The sequence below is a fragment of the Eublepharis macularius genome, chromosome 16, assembly GCF_028583425.1.
Source record: "Eublepharis macularius isolate TG4126 chromosome 16, MPM_Emac_v1.0, whole genome shotgun sequence".
Taxonomy (NCBI): domain Eukaryota; kingdom Metazoa; phylum Chordata; class Lepidosauria; order Squamata; family Eublepharidae; genus Eublepharis; species Eublepharis macularius.
In genome coordinates this window covers 44333150-44357293 of record NC_072805.1, presented here as the reverse complement: position 1 = coordinate 44357293, position 24144 = coordinate 44333150, and the positions used below count along the sequence as shown (strand labels likewise).

Here is a 24144-nt window from a genome sequence, read left to right as displayed (position 1 = left end):
CTCCCACCTCCTGCACAGGGGGTAGGGAGACCTGGCAACTCTCTCTTTGGGCCAAGCTACACATGACGAATGACACTTGAACGGCAAGTGGATTGAGTGGAGGGCAAGTGAACAGGGAGAAATACACTTGCCGTTCAAGTGTCATTCGTCATGTGTAGCTTGGCCCTTTATTGCTCATCTTTAACTCGGGTTGCCATCCTCCAGTTGGTAGCTGGAGATCTCCTGGAATTACAACTGATCTCCAGGCCATAGAGATCAGTTTCCCTGGAAAAAATGGCTGCTTTGGAGGGTGGACTTTATGGCATTGTAACATGCTGAGGTTCCTCCCCTCCCCAAACCTCACCCCCTCCTGACTCCATTCCCCAAATTTCCAGGAATTTCCAAACCTGGAGCTGGCAGCCCTAGATTTAACCTACCTCACAGGGTTGTTGTGCATTTAAAATGGGGGCAGGGAGCCCAAGGTACATGCTCCTGCAAGTTGGTGTTGTTGGGTTTTTTTTGCAAAAAGGTGGGATCAAAATGTTAGACGGATGATAACCCACCGTGGTCAGTGAGGGAACATCCCCTGTACTCGTTTTACTGGAAGGTTTTCCGCATACTTCATAAATTCCGCAGCTTTATCTCGCATAGTGCAGGGACAACGGCTGAAGATTCCCCGAAGGACCAAATAGCCCCCATCCCCGACCATTTCAGGCTGGGGAAACGGCATGGGGGTGGGGGGAGGCAACAGCCCCCTATTCACACGTGTCATGGTCCCAATTCGAATCATGCACCGCACGCATGGAAATTGAAAAACTGCAACTCGCATCTGATTATTAGAGCAGGGACTCCCTCGATTCAAGGCAGCAATAAGTTACACAGAGAGAATCTTACGAACTTCAGCTTTAAAAAATGTAAATACATTACAACAATATCCAGGAGGTATAAAAACAACACAGCATGATTAAACAAACACTTTTCTGTACACATGAAAAAACAGCACCGGTGCTGGGTAAAGGGTTATAGGTTTCCATTTCCTGCTCCAGAAAGGCCCTGACTTTGGGATTCCCAAGTAAATCCATACATCAGGATTCTGCCTATAGATTTCCATCCCATCTTACTCCATGCATCCGATTTTATCATCACAACAACCTGACGAGGTAGAAAAGAGCAAGAAGTCAGTAGTACCTATAAGACTAACAAAATTTGTGGTAGGGTGTGAGCTTTTGTGAGTCACTGCTTACTTCTTCAGATACTTGAACTGAGCAGTGACTCGCGAAAGCTCATACCCCACCACATAGGCGCTATAGGCGCTACTGGTGGGGCTCATTTCGAGGGGGAACGCGCAGGAACGCAGTTGCGGCAGTTCCCCAAAGAGGTCACATATCAGGTGGCCCTGTCCACCTGACTCTCGGCCACTTTGGGCCCATTTCGTCCTGGATTGGGGCCGAAACGGCCTGGATAGGGCCTCTGATGGGTGGTGGATCACTCTCCTGTTCAGCAGCAGCCCAGTCCTGACCATTTTGGCCCCTTTTTGGCCATTTTGGGCCCAATTTCGGTCCTGAATGGCCAGGATTGGGTCCAAAGCAGCCAGGATAGGGGATGTCAGGGGGGGTGGCATATGCAAATCAGCTATGCTGACGACACATTTCCGGTGATGGCAAGGGGTGTGGCATATGCTAATGAGTTATGCTAATGTGTTCCTCTAGCACTTTTTCTACAAAATGACCCCTGGCTACTGGACTCTTGCTCTTCTTTTTCTTTTTCTACTGCTATAGACAGAGATTAATACAGCTACCTATCCTGATGAGGAAGGTCAAGCTGAGGGAGAGCGACTAGGCCAAGCATCGTGGCTGGGGGGGAATTTGAACTCAGGTCTGTCAGGCATTTGTCCAATACTCAAACCATTATACTGCACTGTCAAATCTTGACATCTCTTTGGGTCCAGTTGGAATGCCCCCCATGAAAACACCCCATGAAAACAGAAAACTAGTACAGAAGGCTCTTAATTTGCCCTGCAGGTTTTTCCATTTGCAGGGACAGGGAAGATCCCCAAACTTGCTTCTCCGCAGCTAAGTCCATTCCCTCCCTTGGCAACCAGCTCATTCTCTTGCATGTGTGAACCAGACCTGAGGGTCAGCACTCAGATCATCCTGGTGAGGTGGGAACCTTCTCCACGCCACTGCAGCCACATGGGACACTTCAGATTACATGGGTTGGCTTTTAAAGGAGGTAGACAAATTCATGGGGGATAGTCCCACTCCATAGTTATTAGCTGCGCTGGCTAAATGGAACTTCCATGTTTAGTAGCAGCATATGTCTGAATGCCAGTCACTAGGGCAACTGAAGTGGGAGCCTTTGGCAGTGGCCCCACCCCAACTCATCAACCACAATTTAAGAAGGATATAGACATGCTGGAACGTGTCCAGAGGAGGGCAACAAAGATGGTAAAGGATCTGGAGACCAATTCCTATGAGGAAAGGTTGAAGGAGCTCAGTGTGTTTAGCCTGAAAAGGAGACGACTAAGAGGTGATATGCTAACCATCTTCAAGTACTTGTTCTATGGAGGATGGTGCGGAGTTGTTTTCCACTGCCCCAGAAGCTCGGACCAGAACCAACGGCTTGAAATTAAATCAAAAGAGTTTTCAGCTAAACATTAGGAAGAACTTCCTGACCGTTAGAGCGATCCCTCAGTGGAACAAGCTTCCTCGAGAGGTGGTAAGCTCTCCTTCTTTGGAGGTTTTTAAGCAGAGGCTAGATGGCCATCTGGCAGCAATACTGATTCTGTGAACCTGGGCAGATCACGAGAGGGAGGGCAGGAAGGGCTTCGTCAGTGCTTGGTTTTCATGGCCCTTCTTACATGCCCAGGATAATGTCGATTGCCACCTTCAGGTCAGGTAGCGATTTTCCACAGGCCAGTTCGGCTAGAGATCCTGGAGGTGTTTTGGCATCTTCTGGGCATGGAGTGGGGTGGAGTCACTGGGGCAGTTGTGGGGGGGGAGGTAGTCGTGAAGTTCCTTCATTGTGCAGGGGGTTAGACTAGATGACCCTAGAGGTTCCCTCCAACCCTATGATTCTATGACCTCTTTTGCCACTTTTCGACTCAGGATGCTGGAATAGAAGACTCATTTTGGTCTGAACCCCCCCCCCCCCATTGGGCTCTTCTGATGTTCTTCAGAGCCCAGCCTGGCTTCCGTGCCACCCAATTGAAGGAGCCATCCTTAGTGCGCCAAGATGCCCCTCGGGGTTGTGGGGCCCTCCAAGCCGCTCCAGCCTCAGCAGTAGGTGGAAGTTGCAGCTTTCCCCAGGTCTTCACATCTGCATACGGGAGCTTCCTATGCGCCACAGAAAAAAAAGATACACATCTGAAAAGAAACTCGCTGCCCATGGCTGAGCCAATGTAACGACGCTGGTATGTGGCAAAACAGGTAAGGGTTATAAATATTCTGTCAAAAGGTTTTTGTGGGAAAATGTACACAGTGTCAATGCAGCCAGGGCAAAACTAATCCTCTCTCCTACCTTTGATAAGTAGCCTCCTTCTCTTTCTCAAAGGGGGAACAACAGAGGTTGCGTATCCACAGCTACTGACGTAGTTTCCTTTTGCACGTTACACTAACATAGGGGTGTTGCCGACAGTCTGTAATTCTGTAAAAGCACTGGAAAGTCATGGAATGCGGCATTCTAAGATTCTTAGATTGCATTTTTTTAAATGTAACTTCCTAGTCCTTTTGGAAGATTTGGATGGAAAATTTATCAGCAAGGGCTACCAAGACCTCTGAAGCCATTGGCAGGATTTCCACTGGTTTGTAGGGGTGTGCAACACCTTTTAATTGTTATTCCAAAATCCTTACTGTTTTTCATTTCATTCATTATGATTTCCATCCATTTTGACTGATACCATATAGTTTTTGCCGTTGGTTTCAATGGTAAACATTAACGTCAATCTCCGCTTTCCAGCTGTCTTTAGAATCTTCCTCCACCTCCTTCTAACCTGCTCTTTAATCTCTTCTGTTGTAAAATCCAGTGTACAAAGTTAACTATTTGGGAAGCAAAAAAATCTGCCAAACATTTTCTCTTAACATCACTCTACTTTTCAAAATATGTATCTTGTGACAGAAAACTGGAATCTTTCATAAAGCTATCTATTGCTGGTGGCTTTCGCCATTGTATACCACAGTTGTTTTTTTAATGCCACCATGCATATGGAAGCAAACCTTGTGGGAGCATGTGAAAAAGTGCTTGAGATGAATATCTTCAGTTGCTGATTCCGCACAGTTGGATAATGCACTTCCAATCCTCTTTATAGATCATTTGGAACGGATTTTTTGTGTCCAGAACAAAAAATCCACTTCAAACGATTGATAAAGTGCATTGAAAGTGCATTATCCAATGTGTGCGGAATCAGCCACTTATAGAAAAGAGAAAGATTTGGGTCCAATAGCACCTTTAAAGATCAACTAAATTTCCAAAGTATGAGCTTTTGAGAGTCGAAACTCATACTCTGGAAATCTAGTTGGTCTTTTAAGGTGTTACTGGACCCAAATTTTGCTCTTTTACCAACGTGGCTACCCTCTTGAAACTAACTTGTTTTGTCTTCTTTTTTGTCTTTTTGCTCAGAAGACGTTTTGTCTTCTGCCCACTATGTACAAATCTTGTTGTCTTTGTTAATAAGGAGATGTCGATGGCTTCCTTCCCCATCCAGAAATCAGATCAAATATACCCCATATTTGATTTTTGGTGCCAGGTTTTCAGTTTTGTGCCAGACGAAACTCTTGCTTGTCAATTTCTGTATGTAGACTCCACCCGCCTTGCCTCTGTGAATGGTGGGACTTGGGCATTCCATCCCCAATTCCCTCTCTTCACCAAAGTCATGCTGGGCCGTTTCCAGACGGCTTACCTGCCTCCGGAACGTCGCGCCATGTTGCGGGGAAAACGCGAAATATCGCGTTTTCTCGTGTGAGTTTTGCGCGACGTCGCATGACGTCGCGCAAAACTTGCGTGAGAAAACGCGATATTTCGCATTTTCCCCGCAACATGGCGCGACGTTCCGGAGGCAGGTAAGCCGTCTGGAAACGGCCCTGGTAAATTCTTTGCATATTTATTCTTAGTATCTACCACACTACTGCTGTGTATGCATCTATCTATCTATCTATCTATCTATCTATCTATCTATCTATCTATCTATCTATCTATCTATCTATCTATCTATCTATCTATCTATCTATCTATCTATCTATCTATCTATCTATCTATCTATCTATCTATCTATCTATCTATCAGACCAAATCTTTCCATTGAATCTGTCTGTCTGCCTGCCTGTCTGTCGATTGATCGACCGACTGACCGACCGACAGACACAAGTCCAGAGCACCCTGCTGTAGATATTACAAGAAATGTCAGTTTTAGTTCCTCTTTTTCCAGCGGGAGTGTTGAATTTGTAAAACATTCTATGTAGAGATGTTTTGACACTTATTTTGTCCCAGTTTTGTTTGTTCATTTCAAATGAAGTGCTGCTCGTTATTCAAAAATCAATTATTTTAAGACTTGGTTTTGTAAATACCTTTCATGAATATTTTAGTATTTACTTTGATAATTTTTTTAAAAAAAGAAACTAACTTGTAGAACAGTTTTCTACACGAATATGATTTTCTTTCTTTTTACATGTACAAATTGGACCAAATCCTTCCACTGAATCTAACCCAGCCATTCCAAAATTATTTCTTGGGGCTCAAACAGATGAAAGGAATATTAGGAGCCTCATTCTGTCTATAAAATGCAAATCACAGATGACGTTGTCTCCGTTGGCCACGCAGGTTCTTTTTTTCTCCTTTCAACTCAGGGCCAAGCTACAAGTGACGAATGACACTTGAACGGCAAGTGGATTGAGTGGAGGGCAAGTGAACAGGGAGAAATACACTTGCCGTTCAAGTGTCATTCGTCACTTGTAGCTTGGCCCACAGATGATGTTGTCTCCATTGGCCACGCAGGTTCTTTTTTTCTCCTTTCAACTCAGGGCCAAGCTACAAGTGACGAATGACACTTGAACGGCAAGTGGATTGAGTGGAGCGCAAGTGAACAGGGAGAAATACACTTGCCGTTCAAGTGTCATTCGTCACTTGTAGCTTGGCCCACAGATGATGTTGTCTCCATTGGCCACGCAGGTTCTTTTTTTCTCCTTTCAACTCAGGGCCAAGCTACAAGTGACGAATGACACTTGAACGGCAAGTGGATTGAGTGGAGGGCAAGTGAACAGGGAGAAATACACTTGCCGTTCAAGTGTCATTCGTCACTTGTAGCTTGGCCCACAGATGATGTTGTCTCCATTGGCCACGCAGGTTCTTTTTTTCTCCTTTCAACTCAGGGCCAAGCTACAAGTGACGAATGACACTTGAACGGCAAGTGGATTGAGTGGAGGGCAAGTGAACAGGGAGAAATACACTTGCCGTTCAAGTGTCATTCGTCACGTGTAGCTTGGCCCACAGATGATGTTGTCTCCGTTGGCCACGCAGGTTCTTTTTTTCTCCTTTCAACTCAGGATTCAAAAATTCACCTCCCTTTTTTGTTATTAATGGGGAGGGGGGATCACACACTTTTTAAAAATCACTGAGTGCAGGGAGCTGGTTTCAAACCGCAAAACCCGATGGAGCTGGAGAGACTGAAAGCGAAATACCTTCCCTGCCCAGCCCTGCAGCAAACTCATGTTGCACAAGCCCCAAGTTGGCTTTTTATGGCTGGAACAAGCAGCGTGGTGGATGGAACCCTCGTGAAGCAAAGATTCAGGGCCAAGCTACACATGACGAATGACACTTGAACGGCAAGTGGATTGAGTGGAGGGCAAGTGAACAGGGAGGAATACACTTGCCGTTCAAGTGTCATTCGTCATGTGTAGCTTGGCCCTCAGTCTCCCTTGCTGAAAGGACTGTTCTGTGTCCGTTCACCCCACCTAACTTGCAGCTAGTGTGAACAGATCTCTCGTAGGGACCCTGTCTGCACAAAAGAGTGTATTTGTGTATAGATAAGCCAAGGGCCCACAAGGAATTGTGTTTTTTTGGGGGGGGGGGATGTTAAATGATTTGGAAATTCCCCTGACCCACATCCTCTCTGCCCTCTCATCTCACAAGTGCACACATCTCTCCCACCAGCATTTGGAAAGTTCTTAAGAACTCCAGAAATTCAGTTTCCCCCATTTGTCTCCCTCTTTCCCTACCTCCTTTAATCAACTCTCCACTTTTGTTGATATTCTTTGCCTTCGGGAGCCTACTACTCAGTATGTAGAACTTTTTACCTTTCTTGAAATTGGCTTCATTATTTTGTTGCTCACCAGTTTGACCTCAAGTCAGCTGCACCTTAGAGACCAACTCAATCCCCAGGGTATGAGCTTTTAAGAGTCTTGACTCCCGAAAGCTCATACTCTGGCAATCTAGTTGATCTCATTGAATCATGTTCTTCTATGGCAGATCAACATGACTAAACCAGTTTTATTGTTAGATAAAGTGATGATGATACTGTGTGAATGGTCTAAGCAGACAGCCTCAGTTGGATTCACAGCAAGTCCTGGAAACAAAATTATTTACTGCCACCTTACCAGACTGGACACCAAATAAGCACCGTGGAAACACACAGCCAGAAGTTGATAAACTAGCCAGGCCTCATGAACAAGATGCTTTTATTTTTTTCCCCTATAAGTAGTAAGATATTACTACTATTTGGAAACTCTAAATTAATGAGATGTGAATTACAGTGGAAGGGTTGGCGTAGGAGGCAGAAGAATGCTGTCCAAAATAATGACTTTCAGTATCATGATGTATGTAGCAAGTGAAAACAAAGTCTAGCAAATAATCACTGATGCTTGTAAACAGGCGAGCTCTTGTCGTCTTTGTATTTCCAGGGAGTAATCGAACAATTCCCTTTGTCAGCCTCCCAGCTGGGGTTTTCGGGTTAGTCTGAGCTCTAACGAAAATACCGAAAATACCGCAGGGCAAGGCAGAGGTTGGAAGACAAGGAGTCCAACTGGATTAGCAGCCCCGAGGTCAGCCAGGAGACGAAAACGGAAGCCAGGAGAAAGGAGGTCAGAGCACAGTGAGGGAGCTGGTGTCCTTCCAGGGGGTGCCCCCAAAATAAAGCCAGGAGTGCACAGGAGGGGGGCGTTGTGGGCAAGGCCCAGTTCTGGCAACTGGAGCAGATGCATCACTACATATTTTCGCACCAAGGGTCACTCCATGGGCGCGTTCGGCACAGGACTGCACTTGAATCAGCCGAGATGTTTTTGTTGCTGTTTCACGTATCCTAAACCTACCACGTTATTGGAGCTGCTTCCTGCAAGATAGCAGATTAGAAGAGCCAGTGGATAGGACGTTATTTCTACAACCTGTAGAAAGTTATAAGAGAAAGGTCCCTCATGGGGCTAGGTAAGAGAATCTGAGAGGGGGATGTTCTTTTTTTAAAGTGGGTGAAAAACTTATTTGTTTCAATCAGAGCAGCCTTGGTGTTGACAGTCATTGAGAGATCAATTTGTGCGGGTGCTATACTACACTTGATCCCAGCCAAAAGGCTGCAAAGCGATGTGCCGGTGCTATCTCTTAAAATGTAAATCGGTTTTTAAATGATGTGTCCTAACATTATGGTTGCCAACCTCCAGGTGAGGCCTGCATAGTTCCCAGCAGGGCTTTTTTTCAGGGGGAACGCAGGGGAATGGAGTTCCAGAACCTCTTGAAAGTGGTCACATGGCTGGTGGCCCCGCCCCCTGGTCTCCAGACAGAGGGGAGTTTAGATTGCTCTCTGCCCCGCTCAGTGGGCAATCTCATCTCCCCTCTGTCTGGAGATCAGGGGGCGGGGCCACCAGCCATGTGACCATTTTCTCCGAGGGCAACCCACTGAGTTCCACCACCTCTTTTCCCAGAAAAAAAGCCCTGGTTCCCAGAATTATAACTGATCTCCACACTATAGAGATCAGCTGCCCTGGAGAAAATGGCACCCCTGGAGGGTGGATTTTATGGCATCATATCTTGCTAAAGTCCCTCCCCTCCTCAAACGCTGACCTCCCCAGCATCCACCCCAAATCTCCAGGAATTTCCCATCTTGGAGTTGGCAATCCTACCTATCAGATAGTAGGCCATTATGTTAACTCCCATAAGATCAAGAGGAAAAGACTTGTCAAATGTCGCCTAATGAGTTTGCAACTAAGATAAGAATCTCCTGGGTTATAGGCCAGTCTTTCAGTCACTACATTACACAATGTGATTTTTCTACTCTTAATTATAAGTTACTGGGATGGACATGTGAATGGACTATGAAGAACATTGCATTGAGGTGACCTACAACAAAACTTCTCTCATGCAAGCCAACCCTTGATGAGGGTTGGCTTGCATGTAGTGATAGACATGCATGCATAAATCACCTAAGCTACCACTGCATCTTGTGGCAGTGAGTTCCACAAGTTAATCCCATATTATGCGAAGACTTATTTTTTTCACGCTTCTATCTACTGCCCATCTGTTTCATTGGAAGACTCTGAATTCTGGCATCTGGGGAGAAGGAAGGAAAGTTCTCTCTACACCTCTTTCCACACCAGGCATAATGTTGCAGTAGAAAAGAGCAAGAGTCCAGTAGCACCTATACAACTAACAAAATTTGTGGTAGGGTTCCTTCCTCAGTCATCTTTTTGCTAAAGACTTGGCAGCGGGCCATTGAAAAGCACAGAGCTTGATTATCGGTGAATACCTGTTTGCATACGCAAACCATCCCTTGATGTTGCGCACATAAACCAGCCCCTGATGTGTTTTGATTGCAACAACTGGGTGTGCTTTAGATCAAACCTGATGTGTGGATGATATGCCTTGAAACTGAATTCAGCGTGGCTGTGACCAAATCGGAATGCTGGTGTCTTACCCAAATATTCCTTGTAATATTTAGGATGCAGGTTCCGCCCATCTGGAAAAAAACACACACACAAACAAGCTACAATGCGAGAATTATCTGGTTGGGCAACAGCTACCTAAGCATTGGTTGTACTTTAAATGGCAAATGTGCATCAAAGTCATGTTTGCATGTCGGAGTAGCCTGGCCTTCAAAGTAGCATCACGTTCCACAATCGCCCACTAAGCAGGCTAGCCAGCCAACTCCAAGATCTCTATGCTCTGTGGAACAGTTACAGAGACCTCTAGTGTCTGGAAGCAAGAAATGCACATTAAGAAGAATGGGTGATGTTAACTTACGGTGCATGGAAATTTACTCATTTAATAAAATGGTCCACATTCTTGCTCTATTTCAGTGGAGATCCTGATCTCATTAGACCTACCTCGAGGTGTATTCAATTTATTTATATTTATTTATTTAAGACATTTATTGGTCGCCTCGCAGAAACTCAAGGTGGCTAACAAACCACGTATTACATTACAGATTTGTGATCATTTGTCCTGATGTATTTTTGCCTCTAAAAAGAGCAGTAAGAGGCAATTTGGATTGGGACCATCGTGTTGAGCGATCCTGTAAGGTGGGTTAGGCTGAGAGAGAGTAACTGCACCAAGGCTACCCAGTGAGTTTCATAGCTGAGCGGGGAATTTAAACCTGGGTTTCCCAAATGGCAAAACAGAGGAGCCAGTTTTGAATAGCAAAACCTGTGATGGAGGAAAGATTAAGGCCCCTCTTCCTTTACTGTTGGAAATTTCTGCCACGTGAGCTTGTAATGTGCATTGCATAAAACAGATTGAGACTTTGTGATCTTTGTCTAGACAGTTTGGGCTTTTAGTATCCGCAAGGCATTGAACCCAGACCCAGTCGAAAAAGCAAAATGCTTCAGCTCCCACATGCCGGTAGATGTACCTGTCAATCTTCTTTATTACGATCATAGACCACACATTAATAGCGTACAGCCTACAGTCAGGGTAGATGTACCTGAGTTTCCCCGTTGCCTGATACACTGCCCTCTATTGGGGATGCCCTCGGCCGCATTGCCAGGGTTTATGATGTGGCATTCGTATCCCGTCGGACAGTGCAGGGGCTCTTCGCCATCTTCAGTGGTGCTACAAGCCTCAGCTGCAACAGAAACATCACACTGGAGTCAAGCAACGCTGTAAGGACTGCACAACATGGAACCAGTTTTCTTTTGCTCGTGTCTCCAGCGTACAGTTCCTTGCAGCTGAGCTTCCGCCCTTTAGTCTCTGGGCTGCTAAACCTCTCTCACTAGCCCTCTTCTCCTTTTCCCTTCCTGTTTCTCTCTCCAGGTCCAAAGCGAGGTCTCCATCCAAGACACCTTCACCAATCAGCTATCAATGGCCTTTGCAAGCTGCATTCTGGTTGCTAATGACAGGACGGTTTGCTCAGTTTTAGGAGGACAGCAATGTGGATATAGCAGATCTTTAAAGGAGCGCAAGGTCCCAGAATGCTGGCTTTCTAAACGGATTCCGTGCCTAGCTCCTAAGCAGTTAACAGTAGCTTGATGTGCAGGCACCGCTAAAGGATCACATTTATCTAGTTACCATGAAACTCTCGATCCCTACCAATCAAGGCACAAACACAGAGCAGGAATGTAGTTTCCTATGCAAGCCTACAAAAGTGACAGTATTTGTGAATAAGTTGTAAGAAGAGGCCTGTTTTATCCTTTCTCACTGGCCCTTGCGTCAAACGTTGACCACCTATCTATCTATAATCCCACCCTCCCTCCAAGGAATTCAAAGTTATCTCCCCAATTTTGCCCTCACAACAAGTCTGCAAGGTAAGTTAGAGAGAGTGGTTGGTCCCAACAAGTTATCCAGTAGGCCTCATAGAATTAGAACCCAGGTCTCCCAGGTCTTAGGGCCAAGCTACAAGTGACGAAAGACACTTGAACGGCAAGTGGATCATGTGGAGGGCAAGTGAACAGGGAGAAATACACTTGCCGTTCAAGTGTCATTCGTCACTTGTAGCTTGGCCCTGAGTCTAATCACTAGACAACGCTGTCCGTCCTTTATACAGTGACAGTCAATAACTTGCACCTTCCAAAGGATTTATGTGTTTTTCTGACCGCAGTGTACCTTGTAAAACTTCTTCTGGTCCATCAAGTAACCAGCCATTTCCACCCAGCCAGCGTGGTTTGGGCTGTACGAGCCAATCCAAAACTGCAAAGAAACCACATTGTTAGAAAGGATGGACAAAGGCAGGAAATAAGAAAGCAGAGCTGTGTCAATGATCCAAGTAGTTCAACCCTCTGTTGTGTGTTTCTCTAATTATTTCTGGTAGCAGCCAGTAAGCCACGTCATGTAACACTGAGGGCCAAGCTACACATGACGAATGACACTTGAACGGCAAGTGTATTTCTCCCTGTTCACTTGCCCTCCACTCAATCCACTTGCTGTTCAAGTGTCATTCGTCATGTGTAGCTTGGCCCTCAGTTCCACATGCTGCATTTCCTTTTGCTTTGATATCTTCTCCCTTTCATCTTGTACCCAGCAGCATCAATGGAGTTCAGTGGATAATCCAACATTCTCCACATCGTAAGATAAAAGGAAGGATCTTTTGGTGTGGCGAGTTAAGTTTGGTGTAGTGGTAAAGAGCAACGGGACTCTAATCTGGAGAACCGGGTTTGATTCCCCACTCCTCTGCTTGAAGCCAGCTGGGTGACCTTGAGTCAGTCACAGCTTCTTGGAGCTCTCTCAGCCCCACCCACCTCACAGGGTGAGTGTTGTGGGGATAATAATAACATGCTTTGTAAACTGCTCTGAGTAGGCATTAAGTTGTCCTGAAGGGTGGTATATAAATCGAATGTTGTTGTTGTTATTCTTCATCAGGTTAAGAGCGACTGGACTCTCCAGATTAGAGTCCTATCACTCTTAACCACTACACCAAACTTAACTCACTACACCAGAATCATGCATCTGACGAAGAGAGCTGTGGCTCTCGAAAGCTTATGCTACAAAAAAGTTGGTTAGTCTTAAAGGTGCTACTGGACTCTTTGCTATTTTGCTACTGCAGAGTAACCCGGCTAACTCCTCTGGATGGCCCTTTCCACACTGCTTACCTTCATCCAGAATGCCATGGAACGGCGCGAAAAAACCGCAGAAGATAGCATCTTCTCGTGCAAAACTCACGCAAGAAGACGCTATCTTCCGCATTTTTTCCGCAATGTTCCATGGCATTCCGGATGAAGGTAAGTAGTGTGGAAATGGCCCATCTATGCTTCTTCTTCTTGTTGTTGTTATTAACTCTCTCCACGAAAATATTCATTTATAGACCAGGCAGAGTTTCTGAAAGGTGGGTTAAGGGCAATGCAAAAGTTTGCTAGGATATTTCAGTTGCCTATCCTGGAATCTGCCTTGGGATATAAAATCAGGTTTGCCTATCATTGCCCTTGGCAGAGAAATCCTTGTGTCAGATTGGCTGCTGAGCGACCCTTGAACTTGATCCAATAGAAACCCCGGAATGACTGATGGGTTGGCGTACCTGGGGGTGGCGGCACCGAGTCTAAGCAGGCATAAATGCATCCATTGTAGCAGCATCGTTTGTGCCTTTCGCACTCCGAATCTGAGCGGCACCCGGGCACCTCGCATGCTCGGTCCGGTAGAGTCTGGGGCGGAGGGGGGCAGCGGTCATTCTTCTGGTATAGTGCGCCATGGGAATGAAGGGGGTACTCATAGTCCTTGAAAAAGAGAAAGCAAGTTCAATCTGAATGACTATTCCCCCCCCCCATAATTTTTTAAACTACCACATGGTGCTTTCCAGTGGAACTAGGTTCCCTGAAGAGGCCTGTCACATAACAATTCTCTCTTACCAAGTATGATTTTTGCATCATGCGGCAAATGCAACAGTATTGGAACTCCCATTGCTGTATTCTGAAATGGTTCCACAAATGGAAGATGAACACCAGAGGAGAATGAGAACTTGTGCTAATTCAGCGTTTGGAATTCTGAAGTTTTTTCCCCAGATTAATTTCCACTCTAAAAATCATGTTTATTTATTTTTATTTATTTACATTGTTTATAGTCCACCTTTCTTGCTGAAATTCAAGGCAGATTACACAGTGTAAGTCAATACGATTAATGGCTGGGGCATTCAATAAACAATACATTCAATAACAATACAATAGAAATTTGAAAACAAGGAGATCTCCGATATGGAGCTGAAACAATACTGAAGCTAAATGTATGTAAATTGACATGATATGTGACATATTAACATGGAGAAACTATTCAGAAGGAGCACAGTTACAGCAGTAGACAGTACACAGTAGCATAGTCAACAATTCCTGTCCCTTTACCAACACATCTCTCTGACCATTTGTCGTGGGGAAACTGCACATCCTTTCCCGACAGATGTTACGGCATAGAATATTACTATGGTGATCAGGTGTGAAGATGAGAAATAGAGCGGAGCGGGGGGAGAAAGACTATGATTCTGCACACGTTGGATAATGCACTTCCAATCCTCTTTATAGATCATTTGGAACAGATTTTTTTGTGTGCGGAACAAAAAATCCACCTCAAACGATTGATAAAGTGCATTGAAAGTGCATTATCCAACGTGTGCGGAATCAGCCATTAGTTTACTTTATGGCAGTACTGTTTGTGAGTAGAAATGGAAAGTGGTTCAAATGTCACTATTAAAATTTGACAACCCCCCCCCCCTTCCGATTCGCTTTTTTTAAAAAATTGTATTTTAAAGTAACCATGTTAAGCATAAGCACCACAAATTCAGTACTTTGCATTATTTTTAAAAACCTCAAACTCCTAAATCCAATAACATCCAGAACTAGGAATATTGTTCAACTTTGCAACAAAACATTTGTACAAACATCTAACCCCTTGCTCATATTTGGAGCATTATCTACAATACTCAGATGGTCCAGCAGATGGCATCAGTTGGCAACAACAGGCCGCCCCATCTCCTTGAGACCTCCTATTAAGTGCTTTAGCTTTTAAAAATCTTTTCCCCATTTGATGGACTGCCACCTGCCTCTTCTGTCATGTTATCAAGATAACTGCCTAGTTTAGAGTTTTATCTATTTTATCTAGATAACTGCCTATTTTACGATTGACCTAGAATCTCATTGCAAGTTAAATATTTTTCCTTCTTCCACCCTGAAACTTGTGCATGGTTTGATATGTGTGGTTGAAATGCTAGATTTAATGTTTTGTTTGGTCTTATTAAAAGGCACCCCTCCTGGATAGCCCAGGTGAGCTATCTCAGAAGATAAGCAGGGTTGGCCTTGGTTAGTAATTGGATGGGAGACCTCCAATGAAGACCAGGGCCGATTCCAGATGACTAACCTTAAGTCGCTTCATGCCGCCCTCTTCCGGATCGCGACGGGGAAAATGTGAAATATCGCGTTTCCTCGCGCGAGTTTTGCGCGATGACGCGCAAAACTCGCGTGAGGAAACGCGATATTTCGCATTTTCCCCGTCGCGATCCGGAAGAGGGCGGCATGAAGCGACTTAAGGTTAGTCATCTGGAATCGGCCCAGGGCTGCAGAGGCAGGCAACGGCAAACCACCTCTGTTAGTTTCTTGCCCATGAAAACCCCACCAGGGGTCGCCATAAGTCAACTCTGACTTGAGGGCCAGATTTCATTTATTAAAAGGTATTTATTACAGCTTTCTATTTTTGGAATTTTCATTTTGTCAGAGCCTAGGTGTGCAAAATCAGCCAATTTTGCTGGCATTGGAGATGGGGCAAGAAAGGTGAATGGGTAAGAAGCTAAGCCCTCTTCCTGCTTCCTCTCCACCACCCACACGGACATTTTATCATTTGAACCACCCATGGAATGCTGTGGAGGTACATTCAAACTACTTCCAGTATACCGTAGAACCAGGGCTTTTTTTTCTGGGAAAAGAGGTGGTGGAACTCAGTGGGTTGCCCTCGGAGAAAATTATCACATGGCTGGTGGCCCCGCCCCCTGATCTCCAGACAGAGGTGAGTGTAGATTGCCCTCCGCACTGCTCAGCGGCGCAGAGGGCCATCTAAGCTCCCCTCTGTCTTGAGATCAGGGGGCGGGGCCACCAGCCATGTGACCATTTTCAAGAGGTTCCGGAACTCCATTCCACTGCATTCCTGCTGAAAAAAAGCCCTGTGTAGAACACTTTGGACTTGCTTAGACAACCAGGAGAATTAGATGGCACTTTTTTTCAATTTCAGGTGTGCAACCGTTCCTCTTGAGTTCCCTCTTCCCAATGGAGGAACATTTAAATATGTAAACCCACCCCGCCTCTCCGAGGCAGCCTGAAATGGTACAATCTGGAAAAAGGGTTATCACTGTGATAACAGCTGGTAGTAAAGAGTATAACCGCGTGAAGTTTCACAGTTTTTATTGCTTCGGCCTCTTAATGTCAGGCCTGGCTTGTTTCCCCCCAAACTGAAGTTGGCTTGCAAATTCAAGCCTGTAAAAGGAATCAGCTGCGAAACGGTGAAAATCTTCGTTTGAACTTGCATCCTTGTACCAAGCCTTTTCCTTTCTTTACGACTTGGTTGCTGACCTCAGTCAACCCAAAGACCCACATTGCTGGCTCGCATGCTTGGAAACTCCTTTGGGGTTTACATTTTGGCGCCTGCGTCCTTTGGATTCTTTTCCGGTTTCCTAATCTTTGGCAAGTCTCAGCATTTCTGCAGCTGAGAGTCTTGTTTAATCCTGGAATTCAAATCACTCGGAGGCACTTCAAGAGACGCACAAGCATGATGAAAGATATCCAGCAGCTTGTTACAGTGAAGGCAGAGCTAGAGAGTAGGAACCAAAGCAGAAGGTTGCATTGTCTGTATGACAAGACATCAGAATGTCCAAAACTTCCCACAGCAAGAAAAGCAAGGTCAATTCTGTTTCTCTAGCGACTAGCAAGCATTCGCTGAGCACTCCCAAGCAGAAAAGAAAGATAACAGCCGGCCTTATCCTGTTTGCTTTTCATCTGCATTTCGTTTTCAAAGATATACTGTCCCAGTACACAGGGGCTTTCTTAAAGGGTTTTTGTTAAACTCCTTGTCCAGTGCGTGTTTATCGCTGCCTCTTGTGGAAGAATATTGTCAAGACCACTAGCAAATAATTTAATTCTATTATTTTGGAAAAGCAAGCAGGCTTGAGGCTTTTATTTACAGATGCAGCAATAACTCTTTATAAATCACTCCCATGCCTTGGGCAAAAATGTTAGTGGCAAGATGTGACTCCTGAAGGCAGGCATAAAACAATGAAGTTAGACTGGGGAAAGCAAGGACTGCAACATTTTGCAATGGAACTTAATTAGGCGGCTCTGCATTTACATTAGACAAGAATTTCATACCCAATGAATACTGAGCCATGGCTTCCTTCTGTTTGTAGCTGTGAAGCCAAACTGGGGAAAAACTTTCCAGTACAGCCGTTCGCCAACTTCTATGACTTGAGGACCCTATGGTCATTTCTGTATCCTAAATATTTTAAGTTTTCAAGTTCTGTGGTAGCGGCTGTGTTGCTCGGTGTGCAGTGGTGTAATCCCTGTGGCATTTTTATGAATGCTGTAACATTTCGTGGACTTCATTTCCTTAGAAGCATGAAATACAACAACAGCTAGGCTCTAGCAGGGCCTTTAAAAATGTGCAATTCCGAAGAGGAAAAAAAGTTCAGTTCCAGGAAAAATGTGTGGTTGCAAACAAACATTTGCACAGTCAAAAATTCAAGAGTTTGGTATCAGTGCTGTCAGACTCCCACTTCTGAGAATTTTCTCCCAAGCATGTACATGCGTGTGCCCGCACACACAAGAATAATGCATAGATATGTTGCACAGGCGTGCTACAAATGTGAATTGCAATCATTTTCTGTACAGTTCCCAGTTTTTCTTAAGAAAACATACCAGTCTCTGCATACAACATTTTCTGCTTCAATAAATCAGGTATATAGCTGACAACATGAGCTTTGTCCCACAAATGCTTATATCCTTGAAAATATTGTTGGTCTTCAGGTTGCTATCAGACTCATATTTTGTTTTGCTGCTAGAGATGAACTCACCTGAAACTGTTTCAAGAAACCTGTTTGTCTTTAAGGTGTCACAAGATTCCCTTTTTGGGTTTTTTTCTCCAGGAGACTTGACTGTCCCGCTAGAAAAGGAATCCCCCGTGTCTTTGCCAACTCAGTAGCACCTGGATTCCATCCTGCCAAAGCTAACAAATCTTTCAAAAGCTACAAATATCGGAAAGAATGTACCTTGGAGGGAATCAGCATTTTGCCCTTCTAGGGTGTCTTATCTGAACACTAACACAACATCAGTTGTGTCATCCTTCTCAGCTAAGATAAAGGAGAAAGCAAACAGAAGATGGATGGATGGATGGATGGATGGATGGAGAGAGAGAGAGAGAGAGAGAGAGAGAGAAGAAAGAAAGAGAGAGAGAGAGAGAGAGAGAGAGAGAGATGGGGTGGGTGGATGGGTCAACAGACAGACAGACACACAGCTAGTTTGGGTGGATGGATGGACAGATGGGGGAGAGAGAAAGAGATGGGGTGAGTGTATGAGTAGACAGACAGACAGACACAGACCAAATAGACAGCTAGGTTGGGTGGGTGGGTGGATGGATAGGTGGAGGGGAGAGAGAAAGAGAAAGAGAGAGATGGGGTGGGTGGGTGGGTGGATAGATCTGGTGGACATGTGGGAGAAGTGATCCCGACCAGTGATATATTATTGTCCACATGTTTATGAACTGAGCTCGGGTCTCGTCAACCACGTGTCCCTTACACTGCCTGTGTCTGTCCTCGATCTTGCTGACTGCCGAAAAGCAACACAGCGCCGATGTGCAGAGCTGGGCCTGGGAACACACCTGGTTCCACACATCTCATTTGCTAATGGCCTACAAAACTCTCAGCTGCTGTTATAGTTCGCGCCCCCCCCCCCTTTCTAGTTTTATAGAAACTAAACCGAGAGCATTTATTTTGTATCGTTTTAATTTTGCCAAGTGAAACAGATGTTTTCTCTCCCTGCAGATGTTCTGGATTCATAATGTTCCTTAAATAAATTCATGGACTGGCCCTTTCCAGTGCTAGGTTGAGGCAGATTCTCTCGCCCTTTCTGAGCTTGTAATCCTAGATGGTTCTTGTGAACAATGGCAGGAAAGGGGCTTTCAAGGAAACCCCGATAAAAGGCCTCGCATTTGCAGCTCAGACAATACTACTGCCCCTTTCAACTTCCACCTGCTTCGTAATCAATTTCCTTTCTTGGGAACTAAACTCCACCAAATCCCAGTTGGTTCCTGTAAGTGTTCAGAACAAAAGTCCTTATCCTTGCACACAAGAGGATGGCTGTCACCCCAGAGAGGCCCCAGAAAGACCAGGGATTTCAGCACACACCAGCTCTCTTCGCTGTTTCTTAGCCGAGAGCAGCCCTCAGTGTCTGAGGAGGAGATTCTCTATAAAACTTGCTTGAGGTTTGGTGGGGGCAGGTTGCTAGTTTGCTCAAGGCTTGCTCTTGAAAAGAGGCTACTCCAAAATCCTGGCTGAACATGTGGAACTCTCAGCACGCTACTTTCCGAATCAAAACCTTTGGCCTGGTTTGCAAGCATACCACTGGATTTCTCTAGCGCAATAATGAGTGTAATGGGCCAATAAAGAACTGCTACTGTGCTGTAATAACTGAAGGTTCTTGGGAGCTCATAAAGGAGGCTGCCTGCTGTGTCTCTGCATGATTTCCTGGCCTGGCCACCTTCCGGTCAAATTGTGCTGCATCTCTGCTATGACTGTGGGCCAAGCTACAAGTGACGAATGACACTTGAACAGCAAGTTAACAGACTCACATGCATTCCTTGCGCTCCACTCGATCACGTAGTGTCATTCAAGTGTCATTCGTCACTTGTCACTTGGCCCTAAGATTGGATCATTCATTCATTCATTCTGAAACTGAGCAGATTCACACACACCCAAGAGGTTGCAGCTGAAGGATTTACTGCACTGAACATTTGCTAAGACAGGTAGTTTGCATATACCTCATCTGAGCCATTCATTATGCAAAAAACCTACACACCCTCTAAGGAGGCTGCCCGGTATATCTCTGTGTGCCTCCTTTCCATCAACTTCTTGCTGCATCGGGTGGGGTAGACTCCAGTCTACATCAGTCACTGCTTCTGATCAGCAGGTATGGCTGGATCTTTCAGAGATCTAACGGACCAGTACATCCAAGAGTGTGCAATTCTTGCTCTTTTGTCCTCTTAAGACATACCCTTTCAATGTACCTCCCATTTACACACAGGAAAAGAATACCCTCTCAGGGAAAAGAAGTTCATGCAAAGGTATTATTTTCCATTAACAAAATTAATTCACAACTCAGTTCACATGAGGGCAGTGGGATGAGTCCAGAAGACGAGGCATTAGAATCAGAACTTTTTGCACACTGGATATTCCGCCCCAGTCCCCTAAAGCACCAGTAGGAGGATAGGAGTGCCGGAGAAATGCACGTCCTGCTACCTGAGCATGTTACACTGCTGTCACAAATCCCCAGCTTATTCCCTGCTCAAATAGCCCGAAGGCCCCACAGAAGGAGGGAAGCAGGATTCAACAAGCTCTCATAATGAACACCTGTCCAGGAAGACGTCCCGGTGCCAGAATGCAAGGGGGGGCACCAGGAACAGAGAGGGGGAAGGAACTCAGAAAAACATTTAGAACTGCAGACCCTGGAGCATTTGCAATCTTGAGGAGTCCTCAAAGTGCCTATTGCAGAACATTGCAGATCAATGAACACAATAATTCTTCCAACTACTGTGTAAGGTAGGATTATCATTATTCCCACATCACAGAGAAGATGGGAGAACCGAAATTCCAGGAGGTGGCAGGTACATCAAGGGTTTAAAGCACTTCACATACATTATCTCAGTAATCCTTACAACAGTCCTGCGAGGTAGCTCGGTATTATTCTCTATCCCAGCTACAGCTTTGAGGCTGGCAGAGGTGTGCCCAAGGCCACCTGTTGAGTTTGTGGCGGAGGCGAAATTCAATTCAGAGACTGCTCAGCTTGTAATTATTATGCTGTGCTAGTTCCTACCCAGGTCAACCTCAATTCAGTTAATCAGGAGTTAATACAGGAGACAGAGAGACGTAGAATGATCTTAAGAGTTCAACCGTCCAGGGAACTGTGCCTTTTAGCCTCGCCTTTTTAACACCTCCTGTTTCTAAAAGCACGAGAGGGGACCATAATCACAAAAAAAGACGTTCAGTACATGCCTAGAGCCGTTTTGTCTTAATCGGGCTCCATCCCTTCCTAGATGAAAATTTACTTCTGATGCTCAGATCTGATGCAAAAGAACTCTATTTACTCTATCGTCACTCCTTAGTACTTCAGGGAAACTGAGGACTAGCCTCCCCCACAACCATGTTTTATAAGCAGGTTCCTATTGGTGAGCTCAGACTCCTATGAAAATTGGATTAAGTCCAGATTGTGAGAAGTGAAATTCTTACCCATCCTTTGCTAACGGAAAGGCTATTAAGAATTTAGCCTAGTTTGGCACTTTACAATCAACAAATCATCCCATTAATAGGAAGCACAGAAACTAAAGCCAAAGCTTTAGTGGTTTTATCTCCCCCCTCCAAATAAGTCCCCCCTCCACAAGTTCCTAAGCTGTTCTGTCAATTTTTCCCGGGTTTGCTCAGGCACCTCTTTGCTTTTCTTCACTTCTTTCCTCCAAGCCAGATACTCACATCGTATTTCTCCGTCAACTTCAGGTGAAGACCACGTTTCCAACGTTTTCTTGCAAAGCCCGAATTTGGGGACAGAAGCAACAAACACAGGGTTGCGGCCAAGACCCTGGTGCAGGAATGCTGCCCGCACCCCATTCCAGCTGCCGCCGGCTTCTCCGCATGAACCATTCAAATGAAAACTCCAGATCCGGCCGCCAAAGATCAAATTTGCTTTGGATTTCCCCAGAGAGAAAAGGAGTCCAAACTATTTAGTCAGAAATGGGCTATTGTCCGTAAGCAATTATTCCTAACACAAAAAGAGAGAAAAAGATCCAAAGCCTTGAGTCTGGAACCAAGATTTGTCCTGGAAGTTTCTCACTCCACGTTTGATCGGATTCTCTGATCTCGCAGCTGTTCCGAACTTGTGCCCCCCACTTCCCTGGAAAGAAAGATGGAAAGATTATTTTTAGACCTTTGTTTCAACATCTGGCACTCCTAGAGAGGCCCATTCAGAGAGAGAGAGAGAGAGAGAGAGAGAGAGAGAGAGAGAGAGAGAGATCAGATGACAGCTGCTGTAAAGAGGAAGGGGAGAAGCTGAAAATAAAGGTCTTGAAGCAACAGGCGCAGCTGATTCTAGCAAGAAACTTCACCCACACTTTCCAAGACCAGGCTGAGTGGCATGACAGCTGTTGTGCGTACTTGCTCCAGCTGCTGTTTTGTCAGGTTTGGGGGCCTTTCTAGGTGCAACTAAGAACATAAGAAGAGACCTACTGGATTAGACTAAGGGTTTCTTTACACTGCAGTCTGATACTGGGTTGTTCCCTTTGAAGCCTATTGACTTCATTTTCCGTAGGATTGCACTGTCCATTCAGCAGCTGGTTTCCAAAAGCAGCCGGCGAAGATGCTCTTGGGAAGATTTCAAGAAAGCAAGCACGATCCCCTGGTGCCTGCATTCAGTGCTGTAAGGTACACTGCCTTGTGACCTGGAGGATCCACGTAGCTACCAGGGCTAATAGCCGCTGACAAGCCCATCTTTGATTCACTTCTCTAGTCATTTAAAAAGAAAAGAATCCAGGAAAGTGGCCAATAGCTAATCTTGTCACAATGAGTTTTGTAAGTTAATTGTGTGAAGAAATATTTTCTTTGTCAGTTCTTAGTCTACTATAAGTTTATTTATTATTTATGTTATTTATATTCCGCCTTTCTCAGGGCCAAGCTACACATGACGAATGACACTTGAATGGCAAGTGTATTTCTCCCTGTTCACTTGCCCTCCACTCAATCCACTTGCCGTTCAAGTGTCATTCGTCATGTGTAGCTTGGCCCTCACTGAGACTCAAGGTGGATTACATAGTGTGAGATTAGTACAATCAGTGGCAAGGACAAGGGCAGGCATTTCCGTACAGTGTCAAGAACATTTCCATAAACAACACCATGGGGTAAAAGAATATAAGTTGACAAAGACATAGTATTAGCAAGGATCCAGTACGGGGTTGAGGAATTGCTGAAACAGAACATAATCAATTCTAGGACTTAAACTGAGCAACATAAAGCACAGGTAGGATATAGGAGTACGTATTTAAAGCAACAGATAATATGTAAGGTTTCACTGGATGGCCTTGACTTCTAGTGTTATAGGAGAGGGAGGGAAAAAAAATTATGTATTCTCTCCACTTTGGTCACACAACAATTAAAGAGGATGCATATTAAAAAGGAGCCTGTCCTGGATATCCCAGGAGATCCTGATCTCGTCAGATCTCAGAAGCTAAGCAGGGCCCGCCTTGGTTAGTAATTGGATGGGAGACCTCCAGCGAAGACCAGGGTTGCAGGGCAGCCCACCTCTGTTAATCTCTTGCCTTGAAAACCCCACCAGGGGTCGCCGTAAGTCAGCTGTGACTTGAAGGCAGTCTCCGCCATATTAAAAAGGAGGAAAATCAGAAAGCAGAGGCAGATCTGGTTGGGGAGGTGAAGCAAGGGCTCCTTTCTTGAAGTAAAGGTATCTGGGCTCCTATCTGCATCAAGTTCTTGCTGATTGCTCATTTCTTCATTCCAGTGGACTGCGAGAGCCCATTGCAAAAAGAAAGACAGATGGTGCGCGCTCAGGTGTACTTTGCTTTTGTGTATCTGCATGGGGCTGCAAACGGAAGGAGCCGGTGTTGAACTGATAACCTGAAAGGAGGTGAGGGCCGGGGTGGATATTCTCCTTAGTCCGCTGGCCAAGGAGCTCTGAGATAGCAGGTTACGTTTCAGAAAGTTGGCCTGAACTTTGTTCCAGGAGGACAGGTGAAGCGAGAGGACTCCAAGCTGGTTTGCAAAAGCTCTTTGCCTTGATCCGTGTGCCTAAATAAAACAGAACATTAGATTCATATTCGGGGTTGGACCCTCTGGATCCCTTTGGTGCTTTTTTAAAAAATTAATTTACTTTTTAATTAAGCTTTATAACATACAACAAATAGAAATCAACAATGAACATCAACTGTAACACAACAACTAATCAATAATAGTTTACAAGTTTTGAAGAATATGAACATTACAATAACTTTTAAACAAAGCATACATAAAACTACCAAATATCAAAAAACTGAG

The 24144-nt window shown here is 45.1% G+C and overlaps 1 protein-coding gene across 1 annotated transcript; it reads right to left on the bottom strand.

The window, feature by feature from the left end:
* Positions 1-7628: 7628 nt before the first annotated feature.
* WFDC1 (WAP four-disulfide core domain 1) lies at positions 7629-22289 on the bottom strand. Its single transcript, XM_055000615.1, has 7 exons — positions 22213-22289; positions 21580-21997; positions 13396-13591; positions 11991-12074; positions 10873-11013; positions 9868-9909; positions 7629-8295 (listed from the first exon to the last, which is right to left on the bottom strand). Exons 2-7 carry the CDS (start codon positions 21745-21747, stop codon positions 8231-8233), a joined length of 696 nt encoding a protein of 231 aa, XP_054856590.1. The 5' UTR covers positions 21748-21997; positions 22213-22289; the 3' UTR covers positions 7629-8230.
* Positions 22290-24144: the final 1855 nt, after the last annotated feature.

Coding starts and splice junctions, on each gene's coding strand:
- WFDC1 (XM_055000615.1), bottom strand. CDS start 21,747: ATGGTTCATGCGGAGAAGCCGGCGGCAGCTGGAATGGGGTGCGGGCAG. Junction 11,014..11,990: donor ACCAGAAGAAGTTTTACAAG/GTACACTGCGGT, acceptor TTTCTGTTGCAG/CTGAGGCTTGTAGCACCACT. Junction 8,296..9,867: donor ATATTACAAGGAATATTTGG/GTAAGACACCAG, acceptor GCTATCTTGCAG/GAAGCAGCTCCAATAACGTG.